The 18,153-nt window shown below is 44.2% G+C and overlaps 1 protein-coding gene across 4 annotated transcripts in view; it reads right to left on the bottom strand.

Moving 5' to 3' along the window:
- LOC101279489 (N-alpha-acetyltransferase 11-like) overlaps positions 1-17,799 on the bottom strand; it is a 233,057-nt gene extending 215,258 nt beyond the window's left edge. Inside the window, exons 1-8 of one of the 4 annotated variants that reach the window (XM_033403653.2) lie at positions 17,568-17,799; positions 16,996-17,094; positions 16,494-16,552; positions 15,782-15,827; positions 15,581-15,696; positions 15,195-15,239; positions 13,834-13,918; positions 23-13,716 (exon numbers count right to left, since the gene is read on the bottom strand). In XM_033403653.2, coding sequence (XP_033259544.2) covers positions 13,414-13,716; positions 13,834-13,918; positions 15,195-15,239; positions 15,581-15,696; positions 15,782-15,827; positions 16,494-16,552; positions 16,996-17,094; positions 17,568-17,588 — 774 coding nt within the window. In that variant the 5' untranslated portion in view covers positions 17,589-17,799 and the 3' untranslated portion in view covers positions 23-13,413. The other 3 variants (XR_007474968.1, XM_033403651.2, XM_049705190.1) reach the window with 3 other exon arrangements.
- Positions 17,800-18,153: the final 354 nt, after the last annotated feature.

Here is an 18,153-nt window from a genome sequence, read left to right as displayed (position 1 = left end):
TAAAATAGAAAATTCAAAGAAATTAATTTTTTTATAATTTTTTTATTGAAATATAGTTGATTTACAATGTTGTATTAGTTTTTGGTGTTCAGCAAAGTGATTCAGATATATATGTATCTATAGATAGGTCGACAGATATATAGATAGATATTCTTTTTCATATTTTTTTCAAGTGTGGTTTACTACAGGATATTGAATATAGCTCCCCGTGCTACACAGTAGGACCTTGTTGTTTATAAAGTCATTCTATATGTAATAGTTTGCATCTGCTAATCCCAAACTTCCAATACATCCCTCTCCCACCCCCCCCCTTCACAACCACAACTCTGTTCTGTATGTCTGTGAGTCTGTTTCCGTTTCATAAATAATTTCATTTGTGTCATATTCTAGATTCCACATATAAGTGATATCATACGGTATTTGTCTTTCTCTTTCTGACTCACTTCACTTAGTATGATAATCTCTAGGCCCATCCATGTTGTTGCAAATGGAATTATTTTGTTCTTTTTTATTGCTGAGTAGTATTCCATTGTGTGTGTATATATATATGTATATATATACATATATATGTGTGTGTGTGTGTATATATGCCACATCTTCTTTATCCATTCATCTGTTGATGGACATTTAGGTTGCTTCCATGTCTTGGCTATTATAAATAGTGCATTGGGGTGCATGTATCTTTTCAAATTAGAGTTGCTATATGATCCAGCAACCCCACTCCTGGGCATGTATCTGGACAGAACTCTAATTCTAATTTTAGTTTTTTGAGGAACCTCCATATTGTCCTCCATAGTGGCTGTACCAACTTACATTCCCACCAACAGTGTAGGAGGGTTCCCTTTTCTCCACACCCTCTCCAGCACTTGTTATTTGTCAACTTTTTAATGATGGTCATTCTGACCAATGTGAGGTGTACTCTCATTGTAGTTTTGATTTGAATTGCTCTAATAATTAGTGATGTGGAGCATCTTTTCATATGCCTGTTGGCCATCTGTATGTCTTCTTTGGAGAAATGTCTAATTAGGTCTTCTGCCCATTTTTTGTTTGGATTGTTTGGTTTTTTTGTTATTGAGTTCTATGAGCTGTTTATATATTTTGGAAATTAAGCCCTTGTTGGTTGCATCATTTGCAAATATCTCCTCCCAGTCCGTAGGTTGCCTTTTGGTTTTGTTTATGGTTTTCTTTGCTGTGCAAAAGCTTAAAGTTTGATTAGGTCCTATTTGTTTATTTTTGCTTTTATGTCTATTGCCTTTGGAAACTGACCTAAGAAAGCATTGGTACAATGTATATCAGAGAATGTTTGCCATGGGAGATGGACCTAAGAAAACATTAGTACAACCTATGTCAAAGAATGTTTTACCTATGTTCTTTTCTAGGAGTTTTATGGTGTCATGTCTTATATTTAAGTCTTTAAGCCATTTTGAGTTTATTTTTATGTGTGGTGTGAGGGTGTATTCTAACTCCATTGATTTACATGTGGCTGTCCAGCTTTCCCAACATTGCTGAAGAGACTGTCTTTTCTCCATTGTATATTCTTGCCTCCTTTGTCAAAGATTAATTGACCATAGGTGTGTGGATTTATTTCTGCACTCTCTATTCTGTTCCATTGATCCATATGTCTGTTTTTGTGCTAATACCACACTGTTTTGATTACTGTAGCTTTGTAGTATTGTCTGAAGTCTGGGAGGGTTATGCCTCCTGCTTTGTTCTTTTTCCTCAGGATTGCTTTGGCAATTCTGGGCCTTTTATGGTTCCATATGATTTTTAGGATTATTTGTTCTAGTCCTGTGAAAAATGCCATGGGTCATTGGATAATTAAATCTGTAGATTGCTTTGGGTAGTATAGCCATTTTAACAGTATTAATTCTTCCAATACAAGAGCATGGGTTATCTTTCCATTTCAAAGAAATTAATTTCTTAATGTAGGCTATGCCCCAAACTCCAGGGAGACACGGGTTCTCTCTCCTGTGCCATTACGAGTATTTGGTGGAAAAGTAAAGAACGAACACTTTATTAATTTTATTTGCCTACTTGTATCTCTCTCTCTACTGAAAGTAAGCTTTAGAGCACAGGATTCATTTCCTGCTGATCTTCAAATCCATAGTGCAGATCTGGGCACTTAGAACATAATACATAAATTCAGAATAAATGAAAAAATGAATTAATGAATGAATTCACTTACACTGTCATAGACATTTTATATGTTTTACCTCATTTGGAAATCAAAAGAGGATGCAATCAAGAGATGTGAGTAAATGTAGATAACGAGGATAATACCCCCTTTATTTATGTAGCAGTAGAGTTTGCAAAGTTTGTGTCCATCCATTATTTTACCTGACTATATGAGGTTGGCAGGGTAGTTATTTAATGTGAAGTAACTGAGAACAGGAGAAGTTAATTTGCTCGTCCAAGGTCACACAGCTAATAGATGACCAAGTCAAGGCTAGAAAGCAGGTCTCCTGATATCTAATATAGTTCTTAAAAATAATGGTATTAAAAGAAAGTGAAAGACTTCCCTGGTGGTGCAATGGTTAAGAATCCGCCTGCCAATGCAAGGGACACAGGTTCAAGCCCTAGTCCGGGAAGATCCCACATGCCGCAGAGCAACTAAGCCTGTACGCCACAACTACTGAGCCTGCGCTCTAGAGCCCGCGAGCCACTACTGAGCCCACGTGCCACAACTACTGAGGTCTGCGTGCCTAGAGCCCATGCTCCGCAACGAGAGAAGCCACTGCAGTGAGAAGCCCACGCACAGCAACGAAGAGTAGCCCCCCACTAGCCACAACTAGAGGAAGCCCATGCACAGCAATGAAGACCCAACCCAGCCAAAAGTGAATAAATAAATAAATAAATATTTTTTTAAAAAAAAGAAAGAAAGAGAGGGACTTTCCTGGCGGTCTAGTGGTTAGGACTCTGTGCTTCCACTGCAGGGGGCCCAGGTTCGATCCCTGGTTAGGGAATTAAGATTCCACAAGCCACATGGTGTGAGCCAAAAAAATAAATTAAAAAAAAAGGAAGTGAAAAATGTCTGGTAATAAAAAAGAAATAAACTCATTTTATAACGTAGCTGTTACGCTTCCAGCTACATCAACTAAGAATGTTCCAGAAACAAGCAAGTAAAGGATTGAGCAAAGCATATAAATCTCAAGTTCGGAGCTATCTTTGACAATGGCACATAGAGAGATTTAACCATGCAATTCGTGACATGCAGTGTCACTCAGACAATTTTGTAAAGGGAAACACAAGGAATGGCACTTCACAAAAGCAGATGCTTCAGGCCACATTAAAGAAAATGCAACTACTAAGTGTTTAATAGTTATTTTTTTCCCCATGTTTCTAACCATTTGGAGTTAAAAATATCCAAGCTGCAGTTCCCATCCTCTTTCCAGTTCACTTCAATGTGTCCATACCAAAATTGAGTAGTAGAACAAAGGAATACTGTGATCCAGTGGAATCATGCTCTAGTTAAACCATGTTTCTAAATCAGCATATCGGAACATCAGAAAGGAAACTAAATGTGCCATGGTAGGCCAGTGTGTCAGCTCCAGAGGCTACATCATAACTTTCATAGGGTGCCAACAGGGCCAGACTAGCTTATTCCCTGGGCTTCCTAACTTGACTCACTTTTTCCTTCCCCATTGCCCAAAATCTAAATATGTTTCTCTCAAACTGACATTGCAAATGTGATCACATCACACTCCTCTTTAAAATCCTTTGCTGGACAGCTCAATGCAATGTGGGTCCTGGATTGGACAAAAAAAGGACCTTAGTGGAAAAACTGGTGGAATCCCAATGAAGTCTGTAGTGTAGCTAATAGTATTGTACCAACCTTGATTTCTTAGCTTGATCATTCTACCGTGGTTATGTAAGATGTTTATGTTAAGGGAAGTTCAGTGAATGAGACCTTGCTGTACTACTTTTGCAACACTTCAGTAAACCTAAAATTATCTTGAAATAAAAAGTGGAAAACATCTTGTCCTGGTTCTTCATTGCCCTAAGGATTAAGTACAAACTCTGCCTTTGCTCGGGAAGACCTGCATGACCTAACCCTTCGCCCTCACATACATACACCGCTCCAGCATCAAAATTTTGTGCAGGGGAGGAGGGTGGAGGATGGAGATGCCACTCCCATAGTCAATCTACTCTCTGATCCTGCTCCAAAGAACTACTTTCAGTTACACGAAGAGGCCGTTCTCTCTAGTCTCTGAACAAATTGATCCTTGCTGTTCCTTGGTATAGTAGCCTCTGCAGACCCTGCCACCCTCCTCTCCCACCTTTTGCTTGGCTGAAATCTTGCTTGTATATTTCAGTTAATGTGGAAAGTTACCTTTCCTAGCATATCTTCCCTGACAGCCCCCCACTCCGCATATATACCACACCACACACACATACCACAGAGTTGGATTAAGTGCCCCTTGTATGTGCTCCCACTACACCCTGTGTATACTTGTGATTTGTCACTTTCACACTGTATTAAAGTTCTGTCTGCCTCCCCCATTTAGTCAATTGTTAACTCTGGATCTTCTCCTTTTATCCACACCTACCACTTTCGTACAACAAGGCAGCCATTGAAATAGCTTGATTTCACAGGCTTAACACTTTGAAGATTAAGTTTTCCATCTGAGTAATTATTCTTATAATTTATATGCTCTGTGATATGGTGAGAATGGAGAGTTTTAGTTTTTTCCCTGATACTATAGAGTTTCTGACTGAATTATATTTCTGCACCAATATCAACTTGTTATCAAAAGGGTACCTATATTCCTTTATTACAGGGATCATTGAGAAATGATCACCACAGACTTCCCTGGTGGTCCAGTGGGTAAGACTCTGCGCTGACAATGCAGCGGGCTCGGTGTTCGATCCCTGGTCTGGGAACTAAGATCCCACATGCCACCCGGTGTGGCCAAAAAAAAGAGAGAGAGAGAGAAAAGGGAAGTGTCATGGCAGATTCATCGGTCTCTGGCTTGCACAACTGGATGGATGGTGGAACCATTCACTAAGGCAAGGCATATTGAAAGAGGACTAGATTTAAGGGGATAGAGAGAGATTAAGAGGGGTTTTGGGGGGACCTATTGTACTTGAGGAGACTTGAGAGTTACAAATTGAGATATCAAACATGCAGCTGAACATATAGCCATGGAATGGGAGATGCAAATTTGGAAGTTGATGGCTTATGGATGATAAAAGAAATCACTTATTGGGAGAGTACAGAATGAGAAGAGAAGAGGATCCAGGGCAAGTCTTTGAAAAAAATTCAACAAATTTGTAGTCTAGTAGAGAAGGATAGGCAAGCTGCAGAGTTGTTAGAGAGAGATCAGGCAGAGATGTAGGTGGAAAGCCAGAAGAATGTGTTGTTAAATACAAAAGAGCTTGGAAGCCCAAGGGAAGAGAGTGTTTCAAGGAGAAAGTGGCCAAGAACAAAAAAAGGCCAAGTAAAATAGCAGAAAACATCTTATCTTTTAGATGTGGTGACACAGATGTCATTTCCGACATGAAAGAGCTATTCTGGGGAAATGATCTGGATAAAAGCCAGATTGGAGTGGGTTAAGAATTGAGTGACAGGTGATAAAATGGAGTAGCTGGTATAGATAACTCTTTCCTTTTTGACAACTCTTTCTTTTATTTGATTTTTAATTATATAAGTAATACATAAATATATTTTCCTTTAAAAAATGAAAACATTACAGACAGGACTAAAATCCTCTTTGACCGCTGCTACCAATCCTGGTCGTCTTCCTCACCTTTCAGAGGTAACCATTGTTATTCGTTTGGTATGTCCTTCCTGGCCTTTTTCTGGGTATTAACATATTAATGTTATAGATAATAACATAATTTAATGTACACACATATATATACATGTGCATATGTTTTACATAAACATATATTAAATAGTATAACATGATGTATAGAATGAGCCACTTCATTATTTTAATAAACGCACTACCGATATTACATACTGTATCATAATTTATTTGGCATTCCTATACTGATAGTCATTTAAGTTGTTTCTATTTTTTCCCCAGTCGCTCACAATTCTGCAGAAAACTGCCTTATATACACTCACCCTGTCAAAGAAGGCAACAAGAAGGGAATGCTCATTTAAATTTTAATAGACACTGCTTGCACTTTTTATATTTTAATAGTTACTGCACTACCAAACTACCCTCCCAAATGGCTGTAACAATTTTCCCTCCCACCAGCAGTGGGAGTCTCATAAGACTATTGACTACCCATTATCCCACACCAGCAACAACTCTTTCAAGATGTTCGGCTGTGGAGGGGAGGAAAACTATCCTGTGGTAGCCAGAAGGGGATGAAAGATTGAAAGAGACAGTTTTGTATGTGAGAAAGGCTTGAGCATGTTTTATTTTTTTGTTTTGTTTTGTTTTTTTAAATTAATTTTTATTGGAGTATAGTTGATTTACAATGTTGTGTTAAAGCATGTTTTAGTGTGCATGAGAAAGCTCCAGTTGAGAAGGAGAGGTTGAATATACGTGAGGAAAAAGAGATAATGACATAAAATTCCCAGGAAAGCAGGGGAGGACATCATCCAAGCACAAGTAAAGGAATGGCCTTCAATGAGAAGAGGCATCATTCTTCTCTTGCATTGGTTTGTGCATCAGAATTCCCTGGAGAGCTTGTTAAAACAGGTTGCTGCCCCTTCCTCCACCAGAGTTTGTGATTCTATAGATTTGGAAGTGGGGTCTGCAAATCTGCATTTCCAGCAAGTTCCCAGGCACTGCTGACTCTCCTGTTCTGTTCTGGTGAATTAATTACACTTTGGGAACCACTATCCTATGTAGCAGGGGAAAAGGAAGGTAGGGTGGGTGTAGAGATGGGTAAGATACGTGTGTTTGGTCGCCAGAAGATGACGGGAGTTCCTATCTAACGGCTTCTATTTTCTCTATGAAATAAGAGTTGTGGTCAAATATTGAACGTGTGGGAGCAGGTGGGAGGTGGTGCTGGGGTAGGAGGTTAGAGGAGAGTGGAGAAAGTTGTAAAAAATGGTTGCAGAAGGAAGGTGAGTGAATTGACCAAAAATATGTAGTAAAATTCCTGGGCCATATTGAAGTCTCATTTGAGGTCTATGATCATGGATTTTACAATAGGCTCAATCTGCCCAATTGTGTGACTTTTTCCAGTAGACATGGAGAAAGTAAAACATCAGTTTTACCCAAGACTGAAGTTTTGCTACTCTAGTGTCTCAAGAAGACATCCAGCAGCTCATGCTAGAAATCTGGCATCACCATTGATTCCTCCCTCACCCTGCATAACCAATGCGTCATTAATATTAATAGCTAACACTTAATATCAATCATGCTTATTATGCTCTAAGAAATGTTATGTATATTAACTCATTTCATCCTGATACTTCCTATAACTCCTATTATTATAGTCATTTTATAAATAAGGACACTGAAATTATGGATTTGCCCGAATCCATGCAGCTAGGAAGTGGCAGAGCCAGGCTTCAAACCAGACATTCTATAGCACCAGGGTCTAGTTCTTAGGTAGACTCTTCTGCACTGTTTCAACTTCCCAACTACCTTTTTTTTTTTTTTGGCCATGCCATGGGGCATGGGGAAATCTTAGCTCCCTGACCAGGGAAGTGCTGAGTCCTAACCACTGGACCACCAGGGAACTCCCCCAACTATCTTTCTGATCTATCCACTTTTCACCCTGTCCACAACCCCTATCCTAGTCCAAGCCACGCCATAGCTCACACAGCCTTAAAGTCCTTTTTCCAGCTTCCATGCTTGCCCCTTTATGACTCATTCTCCACGGAGCTGCCAGAGTCAGCTTTCAAAAATACCAATCAGCTCAAGTGCTTCTCCTGGATTAAAGCTTTTCGGTGGCTCCCGCTGTTCTTAGCATAAACCCCGCAAATCCTCCCTATGACTTAAAGCATCCTGGATAATCTGACACTTTCCTAACCTTCTGGCTAGATTAACTGTCATTGTTTTCCCTAAATCACCATATTCCAGCCTTAGTGGCTTCCTTTAAGTTCTTCACATACTTCTCATTCTTTTCCTCAGCAGGGCCTTTGCACATGCTGTTGCTACTATCTAGAATGTTCTTCCCATGAGCGATTGCTTTTTATCCTTGAACTCTCAGCTTCCATGACAGTACCTCCAGGGAGATCTTCCCTGGCTATTGTAAGTAGGCCTCCTACACTTGCACACACATTTTTAAAAGCATTCTCTATTACTGCAGCTTACTTTATTCAAAAAATAGTGGTTTTCAGACAAATATCTTATATTAATGCATACGTGGAACCTGGAAAATGGTACAGATGAACCAGTTTGCAGGGCAGAAATAGAGACACAGATGTAGAGAACAAACGAATGGACACCAAGAGGGGAAAGTGGTGGTGGGGAGTGGTGGTAGGATGAACTGGGAGATTGGGATTGACATATATACACTAAGATGTACAAAATAGGTAACTAATAGGAACCTGCTGTTTAAAAAATAAAATAAAATAAAATTCAAAAAAAGTAGTGGATTTCACTATTTTTTGTTTGTTTTCTTGCTTATTTTCTCACACCCCCACCACTAAATGTAAACTTCATGAGGGCAGGGACCAAGTGCATTTTATTCAGCATTGTACACCAGTCCCTACCATAGTGACCGACACAGAGTAGGTACCCAGTGGATATTTGGCAAGGGAATGAATTAATGAATTGGGGGCAGCCGAGTAGTGACGTCAGACAGGAAGCTGGATATGCAGGTTGAGGAGCCCAAGGGAGGGATCTGGCACAGATATATAAACGCTGGGGCTGGGAATTCCCTGGCGATCCAGTGGATAGGACTCCACGCTTCCACTTCAGGGGGTCCAGATTCAATCTCCTGTTAGTAAGCTAAGATTCTGCAAGCCGCAGGTGCAGCAAAAAACAAAACAAAACAAAACAAAAAATCCCCAGCCTGAGGCTATAGAGATAGTATTGTAGAGGACCCCCTGGGAATGGGTGAGATTACCTAAAGGATGAGGAAAGAATGAATAAACAAGAGGCTCTAGCAATGAGACTGAAAAAACTCTAATATTTAAAGATGGACTAGACAAGTCCCTCCCATCAGGAAATTTGCACAAGCCTCTTAGATAGCCTAATCCACCAGAGGGCAAACAGCAGAAGCAAGAAGAACTACAATCCTGCAGCCTGTGGAACAAAAACCACATTCACAGAAAGGTAGACAAGATGAAAAGGCACAGGGCTATGTACCAGATGAAGGAACAAGATAAAACCGCAGAAAAACAACTAAATGAAGTGGAGATAGGCAACTTTCCAGAAAAAGAATTCAGAATAATGATGATCAAGATGATCCAGGACCTCGGAAAAACAATGGAGGCAAAGATTGAGAAGATGCAAGAAATGTTTAACAAAGACTTAGAAGAATTAAAGAACAAACAGAGATGAACAATACAATAACTGAAATGAAAAATACACTAAAAGGAATCAATAGCAGAATAACTGAGGCAGAAGAATGGATAAGTGACCTGGAAGACAGAATGGTGGAATTCACTGCTGCGGAACACAATAAAGAAAAAGAAATTAAAAGAAATGAAGACAGCCTAAGAGACCTCTGGGACAACATTAAATGCAACAACATTCACATTATAGGGGTCCCAGAAGGAGAAGAGAGAGAGAAAGGACCCGAGAAAATATTTGAAGAGACTATAGTCGAAAACTTCCCTAACATGGGAAAGGAAATAGCCACCCAAGTCCAGGAAGCACAGAGAGTCCCATACAGGATAAACCCAAGGAGAAACACGCCAAGACACATAGCAATCAAATTGGCAAAAATTGAAGACAAAGAAAAATTATTGAAAGCAGCAAGGGAAAAATGACAAATAACATACACGGGAACTCCCATAAGGTTAACAGCTGATTTCTCAGCAGAAACACTACAAGCCAGAAGTGAATGGCATGACATATTTAAAGTGATGAAAGGGAAGAACCTAAAACCAAGATTACTCTACCCAGCAAGGATCTCATTCAGATTCGATGGAGAAATCAAAAGCTTTACAGACAAGCAAAAGCTAAGAGAATTCAGCACCACCAAATCAGCTCTACAACAAATGCTAAAGGAACTTCTTTAAGTAGGAAACACAAGAAAAGGACCTACAAAAACAAAACCATAACAATTAAGAAAATGGTAAAAGGAACATACATATCGATAATTACCTTACATGTGAATGGATTAAATGCTCCAACCAAAAGACACAGGCTTGCTGAATGGATATAAAAACAAGACCCATATATATGCTGTCCACAAGAGACCCACTTCAGACCTAAGGACACATACAGACTGAAAGTGAGGGGATGAAAAAAGATATTCCATGCAAATAGAAATCAAAAGAAAGCTGGAGTAGCAATTCTCATATCAGATAAAATAGACTTTAAAATAGAGAATGTTACAAGAGACAAGGAAGGACACTACATAATGATCAAGGGATCGATCCAAGAAGAAGAAATAACATAACAATTATAAATATATATGCCCCCAACATAGGAGCACCTCAATACATAAGGCAACTGCTAACAGCTATAAAAGAGGAAATCGACAGTAACACAATAATAGTGGGAGACTTTAACACCTCACTTACACCACTGGACAGATCATCCAAACAGAAAATTAATAAGGAAACACAAGCTTTAAATGACACAATAGACCAGATAGATTTAATTGATATATATAGGACATTCCATCCAAAAACAGCAGATTACACTTTCTTCTCAAGTGCGCACATAACATTCCCCAGGATACATCACATACTGGGTCACAGATCTAGCCTCAGTAAATTTAAGAAAATTGAAATCATATCACGCATCTTTTCTGACCACAGCGCTATGAGATTAGAAATCAATTACAGGGAAAAATATGTAAAAAACACAAACACATGGAAGCTAAACAATACGTTACTAAATAACCAAGAGATCACTGAATAAATCAAAGAGGAAATCAAAAACTACCTAGAGACAAATGACAATGAAAACACGACGATCCAAAACCTATCAGATGCAGCAAAAGCAGTTCTAAGAGGGAAGTTTTTATTTATACAAGCCTACCGCAAGAAACAAGAAAAATCTCAAATCAACAATCTAATGTTACACCTAAAGGAACTAGAGAAAGAAGAACAAACAAAACCCAAAATTAGCAGAAGGAAAGAAATCATAAAGATCAGAGCAGAAATAAATGAAATAGAAACAAAGAAAACAATAGCAAAGATCAATAAAACTAAAAGCTGGTTCTTTGAGAAGATAAACAAAATTGATAAACCATTAACCGAACTCATCCAGAAAAAGAGGAAGAGGACTCAAATCAATAAAATTAGAAATGAAAAAGGAGGATACAACAGACACTGCAGAAATACAAAGCCTCCTAAGAGACTACTACAAGCAACTCTATGCCAATAAAATGGACAACCTGGAAGAAATGGACAAATTCTTAGAAAGGTATAACCTTCCAAGACTGAACCAGGAAAAAACAGAAAATATGAACAGACCAATCACAAGAAATGAAATTGAAGCTGTGGTTAAAAATCTTCCAACAAACAAAAGCCCAGGACCAGATGACTTCACAGATGAATCCTATCAAACATTTAGAGAAGAGCTAACACCCATCCTTCTCAAACTCTTCCAAAAAATTGCAGAGGAGGGAACACTCCCAAATCATTCTATGAGGCCACCATCACCCTGATACCAAGACCAGACAAAGATACTACAATAAAAGAAAATTACAGACCAATATCACTCATGAATATAGATGTAAAAATCCTCAACAAAATACTAGCAAACAGAATCCAACAGCACATTAAAAGGATCATACAGCATGATCAAGTGGGATTTATCCCACAGATGCAAGGATTCTTCAATATACACAAATCAATCAATGTGATACACCATATTAACAAATTGAAGAACAAAAACCATATGATCATCTCAATAGATGCAGAAAAAGCTTTTGACAAAATTCAACACCCATTTATGATAAAAACTCTCCAGAAAGTGGGCATAGGGGGAACCTACCTCAACATAATAAAGGTCATATATGACAAACCCACAGCAAACATCATTCTCAATGGTGAAAAACTGAAAGCATTTCCTCTAAGATTAGGAACAAGACAAGGATGTCCACTCTCACCACTATTATTCAAAATAGTTTTGGAAGTCCTAGCCATGGCAATCAGAGAAGAAAAAGAAATAAAAGCAATACAATTGGAAAAGAACAAGTAAAACTGTCACTGTTTGCAGATGACATGCTACTATATATAGAGTACCCTAAACATGCCACCAGAAAACTACTAGAGCTAATCAATGAATTTGGTTAAGTTGCAGGATACAGAATTAATGCACAGAAATCTCTTGCATTCCTATACACTAATGATGAAAAATCTGAAAGAGAAATTAAGGAAACACTCCCATTTACCACTGCAACAAACAGAATAAAATACCTAGGAATAAACCTACCTATGGAGACAAAAGACCTGTATGCAGAAAACTATTAGACACTGATGAAAGAAATTAAAGATGATACCAACAGATGGAGAGATATACCATGTTCTTGGATTGGAAGAATCAACATTGTGAAAATGACTATATTACCCAAAGCAATCTACAGATTCAATGTAATCCCTATCAAATTACCAATGGCATTTTTCACAGAACTAGAACAAAAAATCTTAAAATTTGTATGGAGACACAAAAGACCCCAAATAGCAAAAGCAGTCTTGAGGGAAAAAAATGGAGCTGGAGGAATCAGATTCCCTGACTTCAGACTATACTACAAAGCTACAGTCATCAAGACAATATGGACTGGCACAAAAACAGAAATATAGATCAATGGAACACGATAGAAAGCCCAGAGGTAAACCCATGCACCTATGGTCAACTAATCTATGACAAAGGAGGCAAGGATATACAATGGGGAAAAGACAGCCTCTTCAATAAGTGGTGCTGGGAAAACTGGACAGCTACATGTAAAAGAATGAAATTAGAACACTCCCTAACACCATACACAAAAATAAACTCAAAATGGATTAAAGACCTAAATGTAAGACCGTACACTATAAAACTCTTAGAGGAAAACATAGGAAAAACACTCCTTGACATAAATCACAGCAAGATCGTTTTTGATCCACCTTCTAGAGTAATGCAAATAAAAACAAAAATAAACAAATGGGAAATAAAAACAAAAATAAACAAATGGGACATACATACACAAATATGTATTCAAAGCTTTTGCACAGCAAAGGAAACCATAAACAAGACAAAAAGGCAACCCTCAGAATGGCAGAAAATATTTGCAAATGAAGCAACTGACAAAGGATTCATCTCCAAAATTTACAAGCAGCTCATGCAGCTCAACAACAAAAAAACAAACAACCCAATCCAAAAATGGACAGAAGACCTAAACAGGCCTCTGGGCCTGTTTCCTCTCCTGTAAAGTGGAGGTGATCATGGCTCCCTCACGAGGCTGCCGTGGAGCCCTCTGAACGGCCCTAGCCCGCGAGGAGCCTTGGGCAGAACCCTGACTTCTCTTCAGCCCGGTTCTGTCTGACCCCGAGCCTTGGAGGCCAGCCACGTCTAGGGGCCTCCTCCCTCTCCTCTCACAGCAGCCTCTGGGCAGGACGGGCTTCTTCCTCGGTGAATGGAATCTTGGGCCGATGGCCTTCGTTAAGGTCCTGCCAAGGTCTGGCTCCCCGCCTGCCAGCTACAGAAGCTAAGGTGAGGAGGGCCAGGACTCCTGGCGACGCAGCCTCCAACTGTCCCAGGCCACCCCTGCTCGCCTTGCCTGGGGACCGCAGCCCTGGCCCCGCAGGACTCTTACCTCATCGGCCATCTGGGTGAGGTCCCGCTTCATCGTGTATGCGTCTTCTCCATCTGTATAGTATTTGGGCTCCACTTTGCTGATCCTGGGGGCAGCAGGTGGAGAGAAGGAGGGCAACCCAAATCGGGGGCAATTCTCCTCAGCCCATCATCTGCTAGTGGGGCAGGGTGTCACTGCCCCCCCCAAGGACCCTTTGGGAGACATTTCCAACATGGTCTTCCCTCTGCTTTCTCCAACAGTAAGTAGCACCCAGCTCCTTTATTGCCCCCCAGCCCTGGCATCCTGCCACTGCCCCTCATCCCTAACCTGGCCACCAAGGATCTGTGTCTGTGGTTTCCTGTGAACTGAAGCCCTGAATTTGGCAGTCCCCTCCCCTCCCCTCCCCGCCCTGCTCCCTGTCACTTCCTGGGCATGCATGGCTGGCTCGTATACCTAACAACTGGAACCGGGGAGGGGTGCTGCTGCCTGGGCCTCTGTTCTTGGTGGTCGTTACCAGGCAGCATGGCCCCTAGCCCGAGCAGCTCAGGGGCCAAGCCTGCGCTGGGAGGTGTGTATGCAGACCTGGGCACCCTGCCACTGAAAAGGGAGCCAGTCTGGATGGCCCAGAACGGCCCTGCCAGCCTTAAGACCCTAGAACTGTCAACCACCAGAGGCATTTGCATCCAGGCCAAAGATCCTGCCTCAAGTACCCAGCCCGGAGGCCACTTCCCTTCCCAACAGTCCCTCGTCGTCCCCCACCAAGCTGAAGCTGACGCTGTCTCAGTGGGCCCTCCATGGACAGCCCACCTCAGCCTCACTTTCCAGCAGCTTTCACCACAATGTACTGGGCAGAGCAGTTCCCTGCTAGGCTCTCTCTGTCCTGCGCTGGGCACACAGAGACTGCCACATCCCTGAGTGGACCCAGCCTCATCCACTAGGACACCCAGGGCTCTAGATCCCTCCGCTGCTCTTGCCACTGGCCCTTCATGCGCGGACGTGCTCAGATCTATCCTTTCTTCTGGTCCCACTTAGATGCTTCTGGGTGCCTGGTCACTCAGTTCTGCTCCTTGGCTTCTGTTCCTGTCCTGGGCCCTTGTCTCTGCTTCCGAACCTCTTCACCGTGCTGCCCTTCCAGCATAGCCGCCACCAGCATCAAGCAAGAAACACCAAGCGTCCTCCAGAAGCGCGACATGCCTCAAGCAGCCTGCAGCAGGCAGGTGCTCTGCCCCCAAGAGTGCTGTCCACAGCCCGCTCCCCCATCTCAGCTAGCCCTAGCCGCCCTCACGCCCCTGCCTGGAAGGTAGTTCAGCCCATCTCAGCCACCTGGATAAGCCAGACCTGGGGACCATCCCACTCCATGAGAAAAATGTAGATCTACTTACTGAAAGTTGAGGGTGTTGGAATAGAGGCGCAGAGCAGCCCGGTTACTGCAGGGGAATAAGGCACTGCTGAGCTGTACAGACGAGGCCAGGCAGGGACAGCACATCCAGGTCTTGCCCCTCCTCCCGGTCCCCCTCCCCACTAAGCCCACTTCCCGATCTTCTCCAAAAGCCAAGGCAGCCCAAGATCCACATCAAGGCAGTATCCCCGCTGGTGGTGGTGGGATGAATTGGGAGATTGGGATTGACATATATACACAAATATGTATAAAATAGATAACTGATAAGAACCTGCTGTATAAAAATAAATAAAAGAAAATTCAAAAAAAACCCAACAAAACAGACAGTATCCCCCTACCCACCCCCCTTCCCTCGGCCCTGGCTTCCACCTCTTCCTGACATGCAGGGAGACGTATTTGGCATTGAAGTTCTCGATCATGGCTCCGCAGGCCTGGTCCACCAGCTTCTGAGCCAGGCCAAGGCGCCGGTGGGAACGCTTCACAGCCTGGTGGGAGAAAGGTGGGACCTCGGGGCGGCTCCAACTAACTTCCGCCCCCGCCCCCACCAGAGCCTGGGTGGGCCCTACGCACCAGCGAGGTGATGTGTCCATGGCGCACATTGTGCGGGCCCTCTTCCCTAGAGCAAGAAGAAAGGAGAGGGGCTAGGCGTGAACCCCAAAGTGCATCCAGTCCCGGGACGGGGGAGAGCCAGGACTCTCCAAACCCCAGGCAGCAGCCAAAAGACATGTGCAGTGTCAATGGAATACTGTTCAGTGCTAAAAAGAAAGGAGCTCTCAAGCCATGAAAAGACATGGGGGGAGACTTCAATGCATATGACTAAGTGAAAGGTGGTCTGAAATGTTTACACACTGTATGATTCTAATCATATGACCTTCTGGAGAAGGCGAAACTATGGAGACAGTAAAGAGATCAGTGGTTCCCGGGGAGAGGGGAGGGAGGGAGGGCAGGCAGTGAAACTACTCTGTTTGATACTATAGTATCGGATACATTGTTATACCTTTGTCCATGGAACGTAGAACTCAAAGAGTAAAACAATGTAACTATGGGTTTCTGCAGTAATGTAACAGTATCGGTTCACCCATTTTAACAGATGTGCCACAAGATGTTAATGTGAGAGGAAACTGAACTAAAGGAACAATCTATTAATTAACAAAACGAAACAAAAAAACCAAACCCAACCCAACCCAGGCAGCATCCATCAGACGCGTGCGGTGTCGGTGTCCCTCCTCCCCCCACCCCCAGGTCAGGCACCAGGCTTGTCCCTCCGTCCTTGGTGACTCACATTTTGGCCAGGACATACCCCACAATCTTCCCATTCTCATCCTCAGCGACGTAAGAGAGCTGGGTGACAGGGAGGAAAGAGAAGGCAGAAAACAAGTTCCTGTCAGAGCTGGAGGCGCCCTTATCGGACACCTGGCCCCAGCGCCTGCCTGTCGCTGTGTGCATGACAGACAGAAGCCCATCGGGCAGCGAGTTCAGTGACAGCTCCTGACCTCCAGGCCAAGTGGCTTGGTTTTCCCACATCACACCGTGCCCCCTTTCCTTAACCCAGAAGAAGTGGACAGACACAGGTGGGAATACTGCCCCTACCTTGGCCCTGTTCTTCGCCCCTCTTCAAGGCGCCTCCTATCCATCTCCCGCCACCCCAGCCGGAAACACTCAGGGCCTCATTGACCCATGCGCCCCCCGGACTCTTCACGACCTCGCCGGCTCGTCCCAAGCCGACCCAGGGTGGAATTTCCTTGGCCTGGTTTCCCTCATCCCCAAATTCAACAGCTGCCCACCTGGGGCCAGGAAAGGCCATGGGAGAAATAATATTTCATCTGGTAGTTCTCGGGCAGGCACAGGAGGTTGCAGTGCTGCATGTTCATCAGGTCCTCTGGCTGCGGGAGAGGAGGGCAGTGGAATGCAGTCAGGCCGGGGGCTGCGGTGACTAAGTAGGCCTCGGTCGTGTTAGAACCCTGCTCTGTCTACTCAGCGACCCCCGCCCCCCCACAGGGCTGGGCGGGCGCTGGGACTGTCTCCGCACAGGCCTGGCCCACAGCCGCTGTGCAAAAACTGACTGTTCCAGGAATGAACGTTGAGCTCCAGGAAGCTCCCCGACACCATCCAACGGAAACCCGACATCGGAAAGAAAGAGTTCGCAGCCCCGGCCCTGCCCCCCTGGCTCCCCCGGCCTCCTCTTCGGGTAGATCCAGCCCCACGGGGACGTGGCCTTCACTTTTCCGCGCCGGGCGGCCGAGGGCGCCCAGGGCGGCTGGCCCGGTGATCGGCCGGGCCCCTCAGGAGCACGCGCACGCGGCCACCGGGCCCCGCTCCCACGCGGCGCGGACAGCCTCCGGCCCCAGCCCCTCACCCTCGCATTGCGGATGTTCATAACGGCGGCGGGACTCGCGGCTCCCAGCGGGTCGTGAACACGCAGTCAGCTGCCACCGCTCCGAAGAGACGCCGGGGCTGCCAGGCCAGGGCTGTGGCTGGGGCTGTGGCTGAGTCCGGGATCGCGGGGACGGCGCCGGAAGATGACGCGTCCGCTGGAACCGACCACCGGCCGGAAGTGCGCGCCGCCGAGCCCGCACGCCGGGCCCGCCCTCCCGGCCGCTCGGCCAAGCGCAGGGAGGGCCAAGGGCGGGGTGGGGCCTCTCCGCGGGGCGGGCCGGGCCAATGGCCGGGCGGACCCCGGCGCGGGGCGGGCCTGTTGGCAGGGTGGGAGGGCCCAGCGCGCGGGGCGGGTCACTGGCAGGGCGGGCAGGTGCTCTCCAGCCAAAGGCGGTGGGTGGTCCCCCACCCGACACCCCACAGACGCTCACACACAAGGGCAGTGGAGCAGGCTTGGCTTTATTCTGCGCCTCGGCGGGCGGGGTCGGCGGGCAGAGACCGGGCGCTGAGGGCCGGGGCCGGGGCCGAGGCCGGGGCGAGGCGGCTCGGCAGGTCACTCAGCATCT

Source organism: Orcinus orca, chromosome X, assembly GCF_937001465.1.
Source record: "Orcinus orca chromosome X, mOrcOrc1.1, whole genome shotgun sequence".
Lineage (NCBI taxonomy): Eukaryota > Metazoa > Chordata > Mammalia > Artiodactyla > Delphinidae > Orcinus > Orcinus orca.
Note: the sequence above shows the minus strand (reverse complement) of the source record. Positions and strands in the feature narration are given on the sequence as shown.